At 39.5% G+C, this 21,251-nt stretch overlaps 1 protein-coding gene across 1 annotated transcript in view; it reads left to right on the top strand.

The window, feature by feature from the left end:
- Positions 1-21,251, top strand: part of NME7 (NME/NM23 family member 7) — an 87,768-nt gene that overhangs the window by 663 nt on the left and 65,854 nt on the right. The window contains exons 2-3 of the mRNA XM_057364193.1: positions 17,147-17,254; positions 19,907-20,073. Coding sequence (XP_057220176.1) covers positions 17,147-17,254; positions 19,907-20,073 — 275 coding nt within the window. The remainder of the gene's footprint in view (positions 1-17,146; positions 17,255-19,906; positions 20,074-21,251) is intronic.

Below are 21,251 nucleotides of genomic sequence, written 5' to 3'. Positions count from 1 at the left end.
TTTGTGGCATATTCTGTGATCATAATGGCACTCAACTGAGTCCCCTTTGCCCAAGATGGTGTGCAAACCCCAATGTTGTAGAGCTGATTTTAAAAAAATCAACAGCTTTGAGTTGCAATTTGTACTCATACGCAAGCCACGTGCAGTATCCTGGCAGGTGCACCTGCTGCYGGGCCCACCCTKAAATACCTGTCCTGAGCGCCTCAGRTTTGCCCCAGCCCCTCCAGCARCTTATTTTAYACCTTGCTTTCAGAACATAAACTCAAGATCAGCATTTGCCACTTAAATAGAAATGCCAGCTGTTTGTTTTCAGATCCAAGGGTTACAACTGTTTTGTTTAATCCAGGTAAAACTGTAATTTTCAATTCCCATGTTGAATTCACTCGTGTCAGCAGAAGTCTTGCTTTTTGAGCTGTACCTTAGGTAAAGCATTTGCTTTGTTGCACTTGACTGTCCCTGGGCATGACACCTCTGAGGTGACTCTAAGTTAACTTTATTAATGCAGTGTGGAAACTTACAGCAACGTCTAAAAAATGTTTAATGGCATGTTTGTTTAATTTCTTTTGAAAAGCCTTAGTGATAGGAACTGCATGATCTGTTGACATAATTCCACTGCATGATGACTTTTATAGGCCACTGAGGTTTTTTCGTATTTTATTCTGAACTGGAAGTTATACCAGCGATTATTTGTTCTGTCCTTGGTGGGTTAAAGATGCTCTGTTTTGTCTTTTATATGTAGAAGTACTTGAAGATTATAACTTCGCCCTTTCCCTCATTTCACTTTTTTTTTCAATAAATTCATTTTATTCTCTTTATATTTTTCTACTGATAGCTGTGGTTTTAAAATTCAGCTCTTTTCCAATCTGCCTGCAATTTTCTCTAAATGTGGTGTTTAGCCTGTGGATTTCTTGCCAGCTACAGTGTCTTTCACTGCTGCTGAGCAGAGCAAAATATTTGTTTCATGTGTCTTAGATCTTCATATTGCCAAAGTTACCATATTTCTTTCCTGAACTGTTCTGAACTCTCACTCTCACTGTGATCTGCTGTAACTATCAGATATCCTGTGATTTTGCTGTCTGGCCAACTTCTCCCCTTTCATTTGAATTTTCTTTGTAGWACTTTGCATTTGTTTCTGTACCATTTCAGGTTGTCATTCTGAGTTCTRCTTCTAAACTGCCTGCAATCTTTCCCACCTTAGCTGTCAGCCCAGATTCTGGRAGTATGCTTTCTCAGTTTCATTTTCAGTGTAGTAAGAAAAATACAAAATAAAGCAGGTGCATGGCAGATCATTGTGGAAAACCATCTGATTCCCAGTTGGCAAGGGAAGTATTCCTAATTACATCTTCATGTGGTAGCTGCTCTTTAGGCCTTACTCAGCTTGTCAGAYACTCAGGTGACAGATTAAAAGCCTTATCAGTTCCCTGTTTGTCACACCTGTGGCTTCTCCCTTGCTCACTGTGTCAGAAAAAGATTTGTTCTTGACAAATTCACATTATCTTTTATTATTATGTTGTTGTCTTAGATGTTCAATGACCAGCTACTTAATAACTCATTCTGTTGTATTTCCAAAGACTGCTCTTTGGCTTTGCAGGCCTTCTAATCATTGGAAAACAGCTTTCCTTATCATTAAATGACAGTATTTCAGATCAGTTCTGGTACATTCTGGTATCTGGTTTGTAATTGTGTGAGACATGGCTGCTGTGAATAGTGAGCAGTAAGTTCCCAAAGGGAAACCTGCTTTTCTCCATCTGAGATGTGCTGTCCCTCTTGGCTGCTGGAATGCTTTATTATTCTGTTATGATACCTTTCATGCAATCACATGCATGGATGTATTGGTCCATAATCTTAACAATGTTAGTTTCCTTTGATTCATGGGTTTGGTGCACTCTGACACTTAGAAGTGTTCCAGATACAGAAGTGCAGCATTTTCCAGAGAACAGTGGGCTCTGTACACCACAGATACARAGCCTGATTGCACATGGAAACACTGCACATAGGTGCAATCAGAGGATTTCCTTTTCTTCCACCCTTTAAGCAGTTATTGTTACCCCTGCAATCTGACAGCGGCATTCTACATTACCAAGACTGTTTGAACAACAGTACAGACAAATTATTTCCTCCTTGTTAATAGGGAAATCAAGGCACATAAAAGCCGGGTGTCTTGTCTAATTGATATTATCTGGCTTTGATCTTGTGGATGTAGGAGGACATAGTTGGTGGAATTAAAGTGTCCAACTACCTTAGTTCTTTTTGTGAAGTTAGRGCAAAATATGTATGAAATTTGCTTTCCTAGCTGCCAGAGCTTGCAGTCTTATAATTTTGGCAAAAATATTAAATATATCAAGGGATGAGCAGTTCAGCTCASTTCAACAGAATATTTCACAACTTTTGTGTTACATGTTTGCTGTAATTATTATCATCAGTTCATTAGTAAAACCCCAGCTTGGAGAATATCAACGTGGAAATCATCAGTTTAGACAAGTCAGGGAAGAAAAATGAGAGTTTTTCTAAAATGCTTTGATTCATGATTGGAAAATACTTATTTTCTTTTTTTGGAAATGGATCTTAGCAAATAGGAAGTGAATCAGGAATTTATAGAACTTGACAATAGCAAGTCCTGGGTTTCTCATGGCATGTTCAGATTTTCAGCTGAAGACTTTATAAAGACAGAACAGCTCATGGGGCTGCACTGGTTTACAGGAGCTTCGCTTGGGATCCAGTAATCTCAGCCATACTGGATGAGCTGGTAAAATGGAATAATTTTGGTGAAGATCTGTCATTCTGTCTCAGTTTGAGACAATGTTTTCAGAGAAAAATGTTACAGGGTAAATGTTTCCTCTGAAGTGAAAAATTTGATGATTTTTTCCCATCTATTTCCCAATATGAAATAGATGTTTGGGCAAAGTGAAGAGAAAAAATAGTTTGTTAACAAAACAAGATGCCCACAGGACACAGATAAAAAGTAACTGTTAGATATTTAACAGTCCAGGAACGCACGCCGCCCCCTGTCCCCACAGCCGCTCAGCCATGTGGTGCGGAGAAAGATGGCGCGGCTCTTATCCTAGGGGAAAAAAAAAAGAAACAAAAGAAAAGTCCACGTGGCTGCTTGGGCAACAGTGGGAACCTGGTGGCAGTCCTCTCCTCACTGTGGATGAAACAGAGGGCTCGGTGCTTTTCTGTCACCGGCTTGGCTTCTGGAGTCCGGGACGAGACAGAGCAGCGCGTCTTGTCCCCGCCGGCCTCTGGCTGATCAGCACTTGCTTCTCACTTTTTCAGACCGAAGCCCCACTGATCCATTCCAGAAAGAAAATCACGGGAGTTGTGGAAGGGGTGGCAGTCCAAGGAGAGCTGGTTGCCCAAGCTAACAAACCCGAGCTAGCTAAACAGCAACAATATAACTCTCCTGCAGGCAGGGAGGTGAACTCTCACAGCCTCCAGCTAAGCTACCAACACCCGGTGTGCAGCTGCCCAGCTTTTAACTGCCCGTGCTGCCTTCCCAGCCACCCCTGCCCCTTCTTCCAGGTCACATTTATAGGCACAGGTGCCTTTTGGCCATACAAGCAGATGGAGTATAGGAATAGAGTGTTATCATARAATCAACCCAAGACACATTCAGAAGTGCTCATATGAAAAGACTAAACTCCTTCCTGCTAATGAGCTTTCCTGAACGTTTGTAAAACAACTTTTCATAATTTTCAAATTGCCTACTTCCTGTTGCAAAACAGTTGTCATTTAAAAAAAAAAAAAAAGGGCATTTTAAACTCTTCCAGGAAAAGATACAATCTCCACAAAAGATACTTTCCTAGAACTTTGAGGAGTTCTGCTTCTTTGATCTGCAAAGAAGACTCAATTTCACTGGAGTGCCAGCTGGTGATTACATTGAATTTTTCTCAGCTGCACATTGGTCTGATATTGTCTGTTGTAAGCTTGMGAGACAGAACCAACCACAAAGACACTTCTCTGTACTTAATGGCCAATTGGTTTTTACAGCATTTCATCACGGGGGAAAAAAAATGATGTTTGCAGTGTAAGGAGAAAATCAACCAAATGCTATCGGGTAACCTTTAACTACTTATTGCATTGTGARTCTTCCTGTGAGCATCAGGAGTACGTCATGGTTTCTTCTTGAACTATAGATTTCAAATAATGGCAATTTACTTATCATTTACTTGTTCAGCAGATAGGCTGTGTGCATTGCAGAAGATTAGCTGATAAAATCACAGATTCTTTGGCACTTTGTCAGGCAAGTGAAAACTGTTTGAAAACCCCCATAACTTTCCTTTGTTCCAGGAGTTTATTTTGAGTTTGATGCTGACATCTCTATGACACTATGTGCTTTATAAAATACCACCCTACAAATACAGAGTTGACAGGTTTAGAATCCATGGGATAAATTACCTCCTACTGTAACCAAGTCTTGGCTTTGGCTTGCAGAAATWACCATCTCTCCAAATGTCATTTTAGAGGCATTGATGGCTCTTCTGATGAAGTGGCTCAAATAGGTCAGATTGTGATAGTCATAGTTATCTAACATTGTCTAATGATAAGTTTGATAATAATCCACCTTTGTCACCCAGAGTTGTCTGTCCAGATCCTCTGGTCTGTGAGTGCAGATCTTAATAACTTCGACATGCCTGCCCTAATGGTATGTTGGTTTCTGAAAAATACATGTATTGTCAGAAACTCAGGAAATTCAGGAATTACTCAGTGGATCATTGCCAGGAATAAAGAAAAGTTTCAAACTTGCAGTTGGCAGTAAAATTAATAGAATTTGATGACAGAGACAGTGGTTATTTAGAGAGATGTTCCAGGCAGATTTGATGTGGATAAAAATTACACCTAACAGTCAGAGTTTTGCGTTTTTTGAAAGTGCATCTAGATTTTTGTTAATACATGAACCCTACTTTTCTTTGTAGGCTCTGGAGCAGCTTGGAAGGATGAGCATTATATTTGGGCAAAGGGACACCAAGCTATAATTAGAATMATAGAATCATCATTTACATTGGAAAGGACTTCCAGCCTGCTCAAAACCAGGTCTGGTCTAACCAGACCAGGCTGTTCCAGACTTGTCCTGGCCACTCTTGACCATCTCCCAGGGTGGATATTGCACACTTCCTCTGGGCAGCCTGTGCTAGTGCTTGACCACCCTTTTGATAATTCTTTTTTTTTTCTGGAATGTGACTGAAGTGTTCTATGTTTCCCCTCGTGTTCTCTGCCATTTTGCTATCATTGTGCACCTTMAAGAAAAGTCTAGGTCCATCTTTTTGGTGTATTTCAGTTAGGTAGTTGCAGACAGCAGTAAGGTCACCCTCAGCCTTGTCTAATCTGAGTAGGCTCAGTTCTCCCGGCCTCCTCTCACAGGTCCTGTTTTTCTGACTGCCTTGGTGGCCTAAACACTAGAAACTGAACCTCTTAGCTTTTTCTGTTTGGTGGTGTCTGTTTCCTTTACACCAAGGGAATAGTGACCCTCCAAAAAGTGGGTTTGGCTGTTCAGTTGCCCATTTTAGTGTCAGTTTCTAGAATCCTATGATATTTTAGTATATCCAGGTGGGATACTCTGTTAATTGTCAACTGGCTGGTGAGAAACAATGAAAGCAGGGAACACCTGTTGCTCTAAGTTTGAAGAGCTTTTCCATGAACAGTGATTTCAATGACAATTGTATTTACCAGGAATAATCAATGGAAGTACTATTTCCTGGAATTAAGCACTGTGTGTGYTTGGGCTAATGCTTCYRAACTATTTTGTGTTCATCTCGTCYGTGTCCTTATACAGATTTCCATCCCAGAGGCCTGGGTGCCTAAGCAACACACTGGGGTCACTCAATAGTGTTTTTTGGGTGGAGCCCCATAGTTCTCTCATAATCAGCAAAATGGAAAGAAAAAAACAGCATGAGGTTTGATAAATTTTGTGTAGCAGGGCTTTGTAACATGCTGGCAGTGTTTAATACTAAGAATGAGAGCTTAGCTAGTATTTGCATCTATAATGAGCATATCTCAGATCAGATGAGCACTTRCAAAAGCTACATTTCTTTTTCCTCACACTCTGTGCCGATTAGAGTTATGTTCCCCATATGAGATAAACTCGGTGAGGTGGCCCTTACAAGTTGTTCTCGAGTGGGCAACTGATACTCATTTTAAAACTGGCATTGGGATTTTTGGGGGCGGGGTGTTGAGGAAGGCCACCTGCCCGTGTGCCTCAGTTTTCCTGTGTGAAAGGACTTCATCACCCCGCCTGTTGTGATCTGTGCTTGATCATGTAGTCATTTCAACCTCCTCTTACAAGTTTACTAATTCTGAGACATGGTGCAYTAGGAAAAGATGGCAAACAGAGATGGCTTCTTACTGATCACTTCAGAAGTGAGTTCTTGGTTTAAATGAGGTGCTCAATCTGTCTTGGGCACCAGAGGGTGCTCATGTCTTTGCAAAGAAGTGGCTGTCTCCCGAGGTGTTTCCTGAGAGCCTGTTGCATGTTCTTTGTTTGCATGGGATCCTTCAATAATTGTAACTACCTTAATTATCTTTAAAAAAAATCACACTTTTCCTGCCAAATACTCTAACACACTTGGAAAGAGAGCCACATATAAGAGAGGGCTACTCATGGGAAGGGGGGGAAAGGTGAGTAGGCATGCTTGAGGCTGTGTAGCTGTTCTTCCACATTAACACTGCACATTTACGTACGATCCTTTGTTAAATTTAGTACACCTCCTATTTTTAGCCTTTCCATGTATTCTTTCTCCTCTGTAGGGATYGTATTATGATGTGTATTTTCTAGTTACATATGAGCAATGCTGTCCTCTCCCTGTCCCATGGKCTCTCTTACAATACACTTTTGATAACTGAGTTGTGGTCTTTTAAGTCTGAACACTCCCAAATCACTGGGACGGAGGAAGGGAACTGTGGTCTGGATCCAATTCTTGCAGCTACTGATATTCTGGACTGCAGTGTTTCCTGGAGGCGGCTGCAGGGGTGGTGGGCTGGGCAGCATTTTACCTTTTTGACTTCTGTTCCTGTGCTGCAGTGAAGGGTCTGTGGAAACAGGAGATCAGGATGAACTGACTGACCTGCCTCTGCCGTGTTTTTGTCAAAATGGAGGGAGATTTATGATGCCTAAACAGTACAAATATTTTAACTATTAAATCTTGTTACCCTCCTGTGAAAGGATGGTGATGATTATTCCCATTTTACATATGGATAAACTGTGAATACAGCCTCCTTTTTTAAAAGGTGCTGAACATGGAAGGCACTAATGCAGGGGGCAACTGTGAAGGTGCAACAAAGCAATTTTATCCAAACTGTATATGGGATTGGAATCTCTCAGTCACTGTCTTCATCCAGCATAGACCTTTGCTTCTCTGGGGAATTACATAGTTCAGTTGTGCAAATCTGATTACAAAAGTCCTATGCTTTGGGAGAGAAATAATCTTTGAAATGTAGAACAAACCTCCATAAGGTGAACTTGTAAAAGCATTTGGATTGGCAGAGTTTTGGAACATGATTGTGCTTACCCACTTTGCTTTCTGTACCCCACAGAAGTTTTTTTTGTTGCTTTTTTTTTTTTTTTTTTTTTTTTTTTACTTTACCAGAGGGAAATTGCTGAACAGCTTTTATAATGAGAACTTGTCATTAGTCTGACTTCAGAATAAATTATGACCATGACATCTGTACTAATTGAAATCTGGATTTAGTCCAACTACCTTAGAATTTGACACAATCGGAGAAAAAGTAAAGCCAGCATTTAGTTAAACAGTAGCACAGACAGAATGCTTGCCTGAATTGCCCACGGCAGTGAATGAGAAAGTGTCAGCAGAGTGGTCTGTCGGCTTCATAGGACCATAAATGGTTACTAAAACTTTACAAGCTCTCGCTGTTCCAGGTAGATGCAGCATGTGTGGTCTTCAGAGCATTCACAAAAACTTCTGGGTGATAATTGCTAATGGAATTGGCTGGCTGAGGGACCCACTCTCCCTTAGCTGTGATTSCAAGGCAGCCAACTAGTTCTTGTTAGAAAAGCTTTTCAGAAGATTTTTATGAGCTGAGATAATCTGAAGATGCTGTAGGCATTATACTACTTTGAAAAGCTGTTGACAGCTTTAGTTTAAGATTTGTAGGTGTTTCCTTTCAAAGCTCTATTTCCAGCTGCTTGTAACTTTCCCAAATTTTAACCATTCTGTGTGAAAATGTCCAGATTCTATGGGAGGTTGAAAATTTCATGGAATACCCGAATAAGAATGTGTGGGGAGAAAATTTGAAAATGTTTCAGAATCCTAATTAAAATACTAAAATAAATCAGTGTTCCTCTGAAAAACTTTGGTTCTAAAAATACTGGAAATTGAAAGCTGAAAGTTTGCCAGAGGAATGRTATTTATAAAAGAAAACTGCCTTTGACTATTGACATTAGCTTTAAGGTTAGGCCAAATTTTGAGCCTTTCAGAAATGCTTTTCATATAAGTACAATATTGGTTGGATCTTGTAAAGGGATGTGCACAGGTAGCTCAGTATTTTCCTTCCTGGGATCACGTGTAGGCATTAGTTTCGTGGTTGGAAGGTAGAAACAGCGTTCAGCAGCTGACCATGGCAGCATTAGTGCTGCCACTGCTGGCTGATTAAATGCAAAGCACCTAAATTTTGTGCTCAGATGTTATTATGTGGGATGACCTGCGTTGCAAATCGTGCTCTGAGTCAGAGAGCAGCAGCTCTGCTGTCACTTAAATCACTGCCAGGCTCTGCTGGAGTCAGGGGAGGCAGACAGGCACGTGCTGAGTGCTACTGACTATTTCTAGCAGAATTACCTGTGATCATGTAATTAAGAGTACAATAATATATGATCCTGTGATCTACATCTTTATGAAAGTGCCTCAAATGGCTGGGCATTCTCCTAAAGACAAGGTTTAGCTGGTCTTCTAAAGCTAAATCTGTCTGAACAGAGCAGTGAGGAGCAGTGTGGCATCCTTCATGTGTTTTAGAGAAATTCTTTTCCGTAATTAGAAAAATAATATGAATCCTGTAACTTAACAATGGCATGTAATTGTGCAGAATTGAAGCTATTGATTGAGAATTTAATGTCTTGATTCTTTTATGAGAGACTGAGGGGGAAAAAGAAGGTTAGGTTACGCTGATCACGCCTACATGCTTCATAGGAAGTTTACAAAATTTACATAATCTAATAGTAAAAGAAGATTTCTTACCTAGTAAATCAACAGAACAGCGAGATAATTTTGTTGGTGTGACAAGGAATTGCAGATTCCTAAATCTGAGAAGAAGATTTGAGGCCTTCAGCCTTCTAGAGCTGTGTTTATCACAACCCCTGAGCATATGGGGATGATTTACTGAGCTGAGATCCCAGTTGAAAATTCCCTTGGTCTGTGCTACAGGGGCAGAAGTATCCACATGCTACTTGGCAGCAAATGGTCCAAGCAGCAATAGCCATATGAACATAGATAGTCTAAAAGGCACCTGAGAAGCCTAGGGACCAGTAATATTGGAAATCTGTGGATTCAAAAGATGTAGCACCAGTTGGAGGAGTGTAAATACGAATGCAGTAGAGTGTTTGACTAAACAGATTTCAAATAGGATTAGGAATGTTAATAATTTATCCAATATTTGCTTAATTTGAAAGTCTAGAATTTGTGTGACATTTTCAATAGGAAGGCTTTCCTCCAAGGAGAGGATAAGATGAAAGATGCATACAAAATTCAGTAGTGAGTTTCTGAATACACAGTTAGGTTGAGAATTGGGTTCTGTAGTCAAGTCATTGTCATGGAAATTGCAGTTGCCAGATGTTTCTCCTTTTGAAAAGTGATCTTTTGATTTTACTTTTTCAGAAGAAAAAGCCTGTTGAGAATGTAGTGGGAGGTGCAACAGCAGTGAGGGGGCYGCAAAATTGGAGTTCTAAAAATTATTCCAGCTCGTGTGTCAGAAACATGAATAGAAGAGGAGGAGGAAAATGAGTTTTAAGAGACAGAGCTAATTGAGTGCTCTATCTACACAGTGTTGTGGATTTAAGTTTTGCCTGGAAAATATCCTGTATTRCATAAACTGTGAAGGTAGAAGATGGCTTGAATAACACAGCTTAATAAGCATGCTCTGATGAGAATTCATTTTAGGATTTAAGGTGCACTACAATGCTGAAAATTAGAGCACTTTCTGCCACTCAGACTGTTATTTTTTAAATACCACCAGCATGTCTGAAGTCTGGTTTCARTCTTGCAAAGTTATTGGTAACATTTAATGGCTTAGCTGCTTCTGTGCTTTTTTGCTTTTCTCTTTTCCTTCACAATTGGAGATCTTTCCTTTGAATAATTATTGATAATTGAAAATTACTTGTAGTAYACAAATGTAATTTTATATGCAGCTGCTCTCAGTTTGTTTGTCTCAGAAAACCTAAGTTTGTGTGATCAGAGTGTGTCCATGTGTATCTGACCACTGAGTTTTCCCACTGGGAAGTTTGAAGTTAACTGGCAGATTTCAGTCAGGTTGGCAGAAGGGTCATGATGTTCCYCTGTGTTTCACAAGAATGAGAAGGAAGAAGAAATCCTCTAATTCATCTTTTAAGAGACTTCACTGTGAACTCAACCATAGTTAGACATCAGACAGTCCAGGTGGATGTGAGCCTTTATTGAATACCTGACCTGAAGAGAGGCTGTGATCACAACRGCCAAGGATGAGAAACATGAGTATRGAGAAYSAGGCCTCATTATCTGTTATGCTTGCAGAAGTACTTTTCAAAGAGATTTTTTAGGGATTTCAATTGTTTTAAATGGTTTGGGTTTTTGGKKKTTTTTTTTKGGTTTTTTTTTTTTTCCCAGCTTTATGTCTGCAGAGGATTGTCACATTTAAGATGTCCTTCCATGAAGGAATAAYACTCCTAACCCACTGGTTGAGGCTGTCTTTTCAGCTAATTGAAGTAACATTTGTTTTGTCTGGTGGTCTGAATTTCTGAGCGCTTGGTGCTACATGGGAAGTCTGGCATAGCCTGTACCTCAAAGCATTCAGCTGAAAATAAAGCAGGGCTTGCCAGATGTTAAAAYGGGAGAGCAGGAAAGCTAAGAGTTAACCATTCAAAGGAATCGAAGTATTTCTGAGGTTTTTAAAAGCAGGTGATAGTGTGACAGTGCTTCTGCCASTGGCCTGCTGGGGGTGTATAACACTGTGAGTAGCAGCTTCTGACTCCAATTCCTGGCTCTTGTTCCTCAGACCAGGGGTTTATCAGTTACTGCTATTCATTTGTCCTGAAGTCCTCTTCAGGACTAGGAAGTAGCATTAAATCTGAAATGAGGATTGGTCTGGAAGACAAGTGATTAGAGATTTATGAGCTTTGAGAAGCTGGTTCAAATAATTCATAACAAGGCTTAGGTACCTGGTGTTTGAGGTTGTTCATACCTTTATAGCAGTAGCTTCTGGACTTCGGAGGTTGATTATACATTTATAAGAACAGTTTCTGGACCTAATTCCAAAAATAATATTCTTGGTGAAGGCAAATGGTGTGGTGCCCTGCTTCATCCTGTCTGAAGAGCACAAGGCCAACCTTTGTCTAAGGAATGCACCAGAACCCATGACAATAGTTGGTGGGTTTTTTGTAGAAACTATAAAGCAAAAACACAAAGAGAAAGATATGTCTTCACTTCTGATACTGGAGTCAATTAGTCTCATGATATCTTCACCTAAAATGTTTTAAAATAATTAGTATTCTTTGAAACCATCTCATTTTTTCTAAAAATACTCTTGTTCTTCCAAAGTATTTTTGAGAATGCCATCAACCTGGTTTGAGGGGGAAGCTGGTTGTGAAAAAAATGTTCTCTTAAAATTGTTGCCAGAATTTTAGTAAACTTCAGAGCAACCTTTCCAGAAAGCTTTTTTTGTGTATTAGGAGAAATACCCATTTGATGTGGGAATAGTTCCTGTCTGCTGGTCCATCCTGTTCATTGAATTTTCATAGTGATTTTCATGGAAACAGCTTGGTCTGTGTTTAACTGGAGGTCTTCCCTGTGACAGCACAGTTTTACAAAATGTAGAACACAGAACCCTTCAGGATGGATTGGATTCAGCTTTTCCTGAGGTTTGTGTGGTCTTTTTATTGCTTCATTAGGAGATGATTCAAATCCTTTGATTCTTTTTCTCTCTGGTCTGATTTTGGAGTCACTGAGTCACTGAGAAAAATTGAAGGAGAAGCAGACAACAAAGCTGCACRCTTAAAATGTAGCAATACTGTGCATGACTCCTAAAGCTGTAATGTGTGGGCAATGGGCCCTGAGCCTGTGTCAGATATTGCCATGCAGTTCCTGATAGTGTGTATAACATCACAGAGACCAGATTGCTAATAGCATGCAGAGATGCATTTTCTAGATACCTCAGGGCTTTCTAATTATAAGAAATATTTTGCTACTGTTTCATGTGAAATTCTCTCAAGTTGAAAAAAAAAAAATAGGCAGCTCCTGATTCCCTGTGTTCTCCATAGTAAGAGAAACTCTGGTATGAAATTTCTAGTCAAAASCAGAGGAGGAGGAGGACAGAAGTACTCACCCCAGAACAGTAGTGTGGTGCCAGGTGGCATCATGGAGCATTTGGAAAACCAAATCCAGATGTGTGTTCTGCAAAGCTCAGACCAGAGGGATAAAGTTGTTTTGCCACCTTTCCACGTGAGTTTCTTAGCCCTTGAGCTACTCTTCTRCCACTGTTTCTTTTCATGAAAATCTTTGGAAGATCTCCTTTTGTTTTGCTGTGAACAGAAGCCTTTGGGGAGTCTAAAAGGYGTACAGGACAAGATATCACAGCCTGTCCAGCTTGTTAAGCGTTCTGCTTTTTGGTTGTGAGTGTCCTTGGTGGTTTGGTTCCAAAAACACCATTTCTCTCTGCACAGTTTTCTGGGAGCACAGTTCTTTGGGTTTAGCTTCTAGAATGCAGTCCCATGCTAGCTAAGAGTGACTGCTTCCCCCGTCACTTTCAAAAGTAAGTACAAAATTTAGKTTTTTAATTCAGCTGCACTTCAGTAAGTGTTTCTCATGTGCATGGAGCCATCCTACTGCATATTCACACGTGCCAATATAAACAAAAAGCAAAAAGCAGCAAAACCCACATGCATTTAAATGTTTTTCTGTGCAGCRTACAGAAGGAAGAGGAAAAGAAGCTTKTCTTTCCATCTTCACAGTGTGTGAACTCTTGACATTGCTGATCTCAGTGGTTCTAGATTTTACCATGGAAAGGAGAAGTAAAACCTGAGTTCAAGACAGCTATTCTGGAAGTATCAGTCTGCAAATGTAAAGTGCATAGTCACTGCTGGGCTTTTTCGTGGTAGTAATTTTTYCACTAATGTGAACATTTATGAAAAAATATTTCTCCCCCATTAGGTATTGCTTGGTTAATTGCATAGTCATGAGAGCAGAGGCTATGTGTGACTTTCATGAGGAAATGTTACAGAAATGAATGGAAATTAATTCTTTAAAGCAAGAGTTTTCTGAGTTATAATATATTTATAGATTCACTTGATTTGTTACTTGAGCTGTTCACACAAATGTGATTTCAGTGGTGACTAACCTCGTTTGTGCCATTTCCTGGGGGAATGAGGTGCTCTCTGGTCAAGAGCTGTGAAATATTCCCCTTTCAAGACACTTTGTCTGGAGCAGTGTGGCCTACTGAACATGTTCCCAGCTCACAGATCATCACTGTTCTCTACTCACTGTTCTCTGGAGAGTTATTTTCTCCAAGTTTCCTTTGTTAGGAGGATGGACAGAACCTAAGGCTGAAACTTAGCTGGTCTCCCATAATACTTTGTCATCTTTGACACTCCTTCCCACTCGGCAGTCAGGACACCCTAGGGAAGGGGTTACAGAAGAAGGTTGTTTGCCATACTAGTTCTGTTGATTGAGTGGTAATTTGATTGAAGATAAATGTTCAGAAATGAGAATTTCAGGTTTGTGAAGGCTTCAAATTTTATTGCAATCTTTATGATACATGATGGAAAATGGACAGTTTTTTGTGTTTGGTTTTTGCCTTCAAAATACTATTCCATTAAGTAAGTAAATAAAAGTTTCTGTTTTCATTTAAATATATGTTATGAACTTAATATGTACTTAATTTTAAGAAATTACATTTTAAAATTGGTTGGTGTTTTTGATGACTTGGAGTGGCAGTTCCACTGCAATGCTTGTCAAGGGCTTCCCAGAATAAGTTCACCATRTCATGATTGTATTCAGTATTGTCTTTTATCTGTTTTAAGACTATTTGTATGAATCTGCAATAGTAAGATTGGAGTTCTCCTGTCTTTTAGGTTTTTGTTTGGCAGAGTCTTCTGTTTGCTTTTAGTGTTAAATTTCTTCACTTTGTAGTGTGTGCCTCTGAAACAACTGACATGTTCACAAATATAATGTTACCAGTTATTTTTACAGTATTTCCCATAAGCTTTGAACTTTTTTCTGGTACTGTTCTCTACATGTAGAAATATTTATTRTAATAATTTTATGTCTGTACATCAGAGAAGGTTATAGTTATGGCTCAGGAGAAGCTTTAGAGACTTTGTTTTGGTCATTTTAGAAAAAAATAGGTCTCCGTATTTTCTAGATCCATAACAATAATGAATTCAAGCTGTCCTGCTTACTGGYAGAATTTACTGGGTGTTTGGGGATTAGCTCTGCAGTTTTTCTCAAGTCTAAGTCCCATTTATCACCTTACCTTTGCCTACAATGCCAAAAGATAATACAGAATGGTGATTTCTGCTATTCAGTGGCCAGCAGAGCTTGCTGAATGACAAACATTAATAGCTCAGACATTGAGTAAGATCTTACAAAATGAATTTCAGATGGATCTTAGTACCAAGGTTGTGTTAAAAGAAAAAAAAGCAGACCAATTCCTCACCACACAAGATACACAATGCAGTTTCTCACTGTAAACATGAAAGTGCTGAGGATTGATACTGGTGACTAAGTAAAGCATCTAATGGTGTTTTCGGTTGTTCATATAAATCCATTACTTCTCTGAGACAAGTAAGCATTTGCAAATTTTGGAATTTTTGCTTAAAGAAAAATCAGTAGCTTCTTTGGTAACTATTCCCTGGAAAATATATTTGAAAGTGATGCTATAATATGAAATAAGTAGGGTGTAGTAATGCAATTATATGTCTTTATATTATGAAGAGGTGTTGATTAAAGATGATGCATATTTTTTATTTCATCCATCATTAGTCATTTTCTGGAGGTAGCACTCTAGAAATGCCTCATCTCTGAAAGTGTTAAAGGTTGGATGGTGCTTTCAGCAACCTGGTCTGGTGAAGGGAGTCCCTGCCATGGCAGGGGGTTGGAACTGAGTGATCCTTTCCAACCCAGACCGTTCTATGGTGCTATGGAACAGGATTGCTTTTCTTTTTAGACAGCCTCTTTGGTAGAGAACTGTTTCTGGATAAAATCCATTCTTGACAAGACGATGATTGTGAAACTAATTGATCAAATGTCTTGTATGTAGCAATAGTAACCCTTATTATTGCTTACTGCCTATATAGAAAAATTTCAGGAGTGAGTTTTGCCATAAGACAGAGTTTKCTCTGACTTGCATATCTCCAGAATGACGGCAGGAGCAGTAATGACGCAAACATATCCAGCTCAAGCAAGGGCCGGAAACCAGGCTAAGTCCCTGGGGAGTTTTCAAGCTGGATACTGCACGTAAAAGATGAGCTTAAACTCTTGTCAAAGGCTGCAGTGTGCTCTGTAGAGATAATASAGAAGTTAGAGTAGCTGATGCTTATAAGGTTTTCAGTGCTGCACAGACTTCTACAGAGAGAAATGGAAACTTTATGTCCTTCACAGGGCACTGGRCTGCCCCCATGGCACAAGTGTTTCTGCTGTACAAACAAGTCTTTGTTTGCAGTGTAGGGGGTACSATAAAAGCTGACAGGAGGGTGGGGCATTTGCCATGATGCTCTTTACTGGAGAGGTACTAGTATTCATCACGCTGTAAAATTCTGAATTTGTTCTTCGTTATCTCATTCTTTCCTGGTGCTGCTTCTGTTAGGACTTCAACCTGCACAAGCACTTAGTCCTAAGTCAGTAGTAAGCGGAAGATGCTGCAAATTTTGATTCTTTTCTTGCTGGTGTTTTAGAATAGTCATGGAAGCTTACAGGAACTCTGTCTTGTTGCTTATTAAGTTGTTTTTGCAAGAACTGAAATGCTGCTGTTTCCTAAAATCTGAAGTACTAAAAAGACCCATATGGCTTCAAGTTAAACTCCAGTGGTTCCTCGATGTTTAGAATTCATAAGAAGAGTACAGATATGTGTAAAGTGTGGAAGTGTGTGAAAAGACCCTGCTTGCCCTTAGGAGCAGCAGTCAGATTTAGAGGAGGTACGGGAATTAAAAATMTAGAGCTCCATCTAACTATTCTTGCTATCAAATAACTGATATTTCATCAATAACTATCAAGCATGTCCTACTAAGAGGAATGAGAACTGCATGTCCACGTGCTCTCCCTCGCCTTAGTGCTTGCTTTGCTGGGGGCTGTTATCCTCTGAGGATGAGGCGTGGAGAGAAACTACRCATGTAGTTACACTTCTGGAATTACTGCAATCCATCTTTCTCCTCTGCACTCCTTAGGGGCAGAAATTGAGTTGTAAATGAGGTCGGACTATTTATGCTTTATGTAAATTTCAGGAAGTAGTGAATCAAGCTAATGTTGTCCTTAACTTGAATATGTTCATCTCATCCTTAAGAGGAGTTTAGATATGACTGTTAAGGAAGAGGGAAGTGTTTTCTTGTTCTTTCTTGTGTTAACAATCTCTAATTTAATTAGAGGCAAACACATTTTAAACAAAAGAAAGTAAATAAAATACTTATTATATAACCTAAAAAGTTAAGAAGTCTGACAACAACTTCTACAGTAATCTTTGCTTCATGACTGCTGAAATCCGGGTAAGTTATGATATTGTTTGGAGAACTGCCCTGATCCAAGTTCCATCGTACTTAAAGGATGAAAGCTAACAAGTGGAAAGATGTCACAAGCTATGGTAGACAGAACATAATATACAGAGTATGCAAGTCCACTTACTAGTGATTTTTTAAAAAAWTTTTCTGATAACAAATTAAGGAAGTTTTTTATTTATATGTACTTTACATATAGAATATGTATGTTTTCTGTAATAGCCAGTTTTGCCCCTTTTCTTTTCCCAGAGTCAAGATGAGAGATATGCTTTCATTGCTGAATGGTATGACCCAAGTGCTTCACTCTTACGGCGTTATGAACTTCTGTATTATCCAAAAGATTCATCAATTGAAATGGTAAGGATGTAAGAAAAAAAAATCTGTTGTCATAAATGTAACATCCAATTAAACAGTCCTTAAAATGACAACCCACTGCCTATGCCTATTATTTTCCAGGTACGAAAATTTAATTTAAAATCTTGCTCTGTTTCTAAAACTGAAAGAAAAGCAAAAATATGAGTTCACAGTGAAGCATATGGAATAGCTTTCACATTTATGAATTTTTTCTTTCTTAAAGCTTGCTTTGGTGTGGAGASATTAATTTTCACAAATCTGTTTTCATTCAATCTCCACTTGGGTTTCAGAATTGAAACTCAGCAACACTGGCCTACTGCTTGAGAGGAGTAGGCTGAGGCTAATTCCAAACAGGAGTAAGCTTCAGCAGGAATTCCAGAAGTCTCTGAAGAGTAAAATGTAAGAATCTTATCAAAGTGGAGGAAATGGTAAATTTGGTTTTAATGAAAGGTAGGACATTTCAGACAATGGGATCTAAATTTTTACATCAGTGGTGCTTGCACAGACCTTTCTGACTTGTGGTTCATGTAACATCCCCACTGCTTATTGACGGCAGGTGAAAACAAGCATTTTGCAGTRGCAGGCACGTATGTAGAGATACAATATTATGTACTGTAAAGATAATCCTCATGCCAACCAATGCTTTGTGCTTCCTTTTAGGACTAGTTTCTTCTACTTTTAGAAGTAGTCTAAGAGACTAAGAAGAGTCTAAGAATAGCCTAGATTTGGATAGTCACACTTAGTAATTTCATTATCAAGTTTAGCTTTCCTGCTATAAATACCAAATACAGAAATAAGAAAGCTAGTGGAATTTGCCTTTTATTAGCCAAACTGCTGCTCACTGAAGCCATGATACCCACTTGTGTGATGAGATGCACTTTGCACCGATTTCTGATAGTCTCTTCAASCAAACTCTATCATAATGTTGTCCCTTTTAAGTTAGTTCTTTGTACGATATCTGTATGTGCACCATTTTCAAAACTTKCAGTTTCTAATTTTTATTTCTCAGAGACAGTTTAGCTGATCAGTCAAGAACTGTAATAATCTTCCTACACAACMATTTGTAGGCTGGCAAAATTGTTGTTCATTTCACCTACACGTCTCAAAACCAAGAGCTCCCAAGGTATTCTTGAGCTTCTTAATGCAATACCTACATCTTGGTAGACTTTTGCATTTTGCAGGTGTGCCCTTAGGTTAAAGTAGTATGGTGTGTTCACAGTTATAGACTGCATGTGGGCAGGACAGGAGTTAAAAGAACAAAAATATATGTGAAAACCCTTAGAGAAAGAATATCTCAAAATCACTTTTAGGGGTAAGTTTATAATTTTGGGGGTGACAAATCTTACATTTAGGATTCTCTTCTGGATTGTTTTTTTTTTATTTCTGCAGAACTTGGTGATTTTTTTTTCTTTGTTACTGCCTAATTCTTCTKCATCTTTTAATACTTTCCTGAGGAGATGACAACCTGCTCTTACCTTTTTACCTTTAACTTCTGAGAGAAGGGAGGTATGGATATGAGCCAGCTTTTCCCCAYGTATGAGGAGGATGTTTCATCCCCTTTTCCCCTGCCCTGATAACAGCTCTCATGCACCTCAGCTGAGGATGGAGCAGGGCCTTTGAAGGCTTGTGTTATGCAAAGGGAAGGTTTCTCACTTACAGTCATGCCTCAGCAGAARGAAGTATCAAAATAATTTGTATTCTCTAATCTGCAACGTTTTAGCTATTCTGGAAACAATTACAATTCTAGCCTTCTAACAGAAGAGAACTGTATTCATGCATTTCAGAACATGGAGTGTGTAATTTTGCTCTTAAATTATTTTTCCCCTCCAAAATTTGTGGCAATTTTCTTTAGCGTTTCTTTTAACGCTATTCTAGTGGATACACCGTTGCAGTGGAGGACAGCACATGTCATTTGAGACAGAAGGAGAAGTTTGGTCTGAGGAGGATAAATCTCTTCCTTTCATAGGCTTCCACTTCCCCAGGAGATTTAAGGCATCTGTAGTATTTACTTGCAGTGAAGAAACCATTCAGCAGGTTGACTTCTGTGCTTTGCCAGCCCACCCAGAAAACTACACATTAATGTCTGGCTTCTTGCTTGGAATGATGACACATAAAGCTGAATTGTCCTGACAGGCTTTTGAGCTTGCAGCCCTAGGCAGTGAGAAAGTCTCAGCCAAGTGTTGCAATCATCTCTCCATCCCTAATGCTGAGTCTTACGCAGTCAAATAGAGCATAATATCACTGGAACGATGCCCTGAAGAGGAGACCTGCCAGTGTGTGTCCTGATCGTTCTGGTGCGAGCCACTGGGCCGTGAAACAGCATGGATCTGCTGGGGGAAATCTCAGTGAGACTGGGCAGAGGCATCCTGAACCTTTTATCACAGCTTGAATTAGAACAAGAAAATTACATGCCAAAAAAATTCAAAGCTAGCTTTTAGCCTGAGACTATTTAAATGGAATGGATTTTTAATTGTGGTTTAATCTGCTAAGCTTTCTTAGTGCACCTGTAAGTTCAAAGGGCTAGGAATGAAATCAATTACRTGACCAGATTCAATCCTGTGGTACTATGGAGATTTCTGATGGTAAAAATTAATTTGAGTTTGCYTGCAACTAAATACCTTGCTGTGGTGGATTTTAATCTTCTTTTTGCTGCAGTATGATGTGAAGAATCGTCGCACGTTTCTGAGGCGCACCAAGTACGAGAGTTTGCACCTCGAAGATCTGTATGTGGGCAGCAAAGTCACTGTATTCTCCCGTCACCTCTCCATAGTGGACTATGGCAATCTGTACACAGCTCGCAAGCTTGGGAGCCGCAAAGAGAGGTGAGAAAGGGTGAATCTGCAATCTTGGGGTCGTGGTTTCAAGGTAGTTGTCTGGGAGAAATGAGGTTTCAAGGTAGTTGTCTGGGAGAAATGAGGTTTCTGTTCTTCTGTGGGGAGAAGAGGCAATGGCTGCACGTTTGCCTGCAGTTTGAAGGGATCTGATATACTGATGGCTGCACAGAAGCAAAGTGATACCTGCTTGTGGGCAAGCCTGTAGTTACCTGATTGCTACGTTCAAGGCCAGCTTCTCCATGGTGTCAGCTGCTGGCTCCTCTAGGTATCTTGGAGAGGAAAATGGATCCTGTTCAGCTTTGTTACTCACCCAAGGCAGGCAGCAGTAGGGTTCTTGTGATCTGTGAATTTTCAGTTGGGGCAGAATTGATACGGTAGCTGATGTGTGCTGGGGCTGGAAGTCCTGGACCTTGTGAATCTATCACCTGTCTCTGGGGTCTGTGCAGAAGCGTAGTGCCTGACCACTCTGATCTACTCTCTGTTARCAGTAATAAATGAAAGTACTAGAGGACCACTCCCATTCTGTGTTGTTTTTCCCCACTATGGAGATTTTTCCTGAGAAGTTTTTTTTAGCTTCTCTTAAGCTTTGTRTGCATGAGGACAGAAAGTACAGCGTGAGAATGTCAATAAAAATTACAGGCTTGTTGGTTAAGACAAAGTTTGTTTGTAGTGGATGAAGATAAGATTCATCATTTTAGTTTAAAGACTTGCTTTGGAAAAGACTTTAAGAAGCCATCCAAGAACAAATATCAGAACTAAGAATATCAGGACAGTAAGGTTAGTTTACAAGAAATTTAGATCTGGTTTAACAGCAGTGCAGATTATCCCTGAATTTTCTCCAGCCTTTTTGAAAAGAACACAGAACATTTWCTTAGTTACGATATTCCAGTGAGCCTTAATCACTTGCTTTCTTGCTCCCACACAGTAAATAGGTTTATTTTGAACTCTTTTTGGAGAAGTGTATATAAACAGACATAGAGGAAGAGTTGAATGTTTTAACACACATTTTTGTCTTAACTTCACAAAAATATTGCTGGGAAAATGCCTGCCATAATATCTCTCCWAAGGAGTTCTGGTACTGCTTCTCYRAGGCTGGGGTTGARCTTGGTGAAAGAGCAGCAAAGGAGATGGAGAACACAAGGGGATGGATTCTGTATATGTGACTC

This window comes from Malurus melanocephalus, unplaced genomic scaffold (genome assembly GCF_030028575.1).
Source record: "Malurus melanocephalus ecotype Western Australia unplaced genomic scaffold, MMel_1.1 scaffold_36, whole genome shotgun sequence".
In the NCBI taxonomy this organism is placed as follows: domain Eukaryota; kingdom Metazoa; phylum Chordata; class Aves; order Passeriformes; family Maluridae; genus Malurus; species Malurus melanocephalus.
The sequence above is the reverse complement of the archived record's forward strand: the minus strand, read 5'-3'. Positions and strand labels throughout refer to the sequence as shown.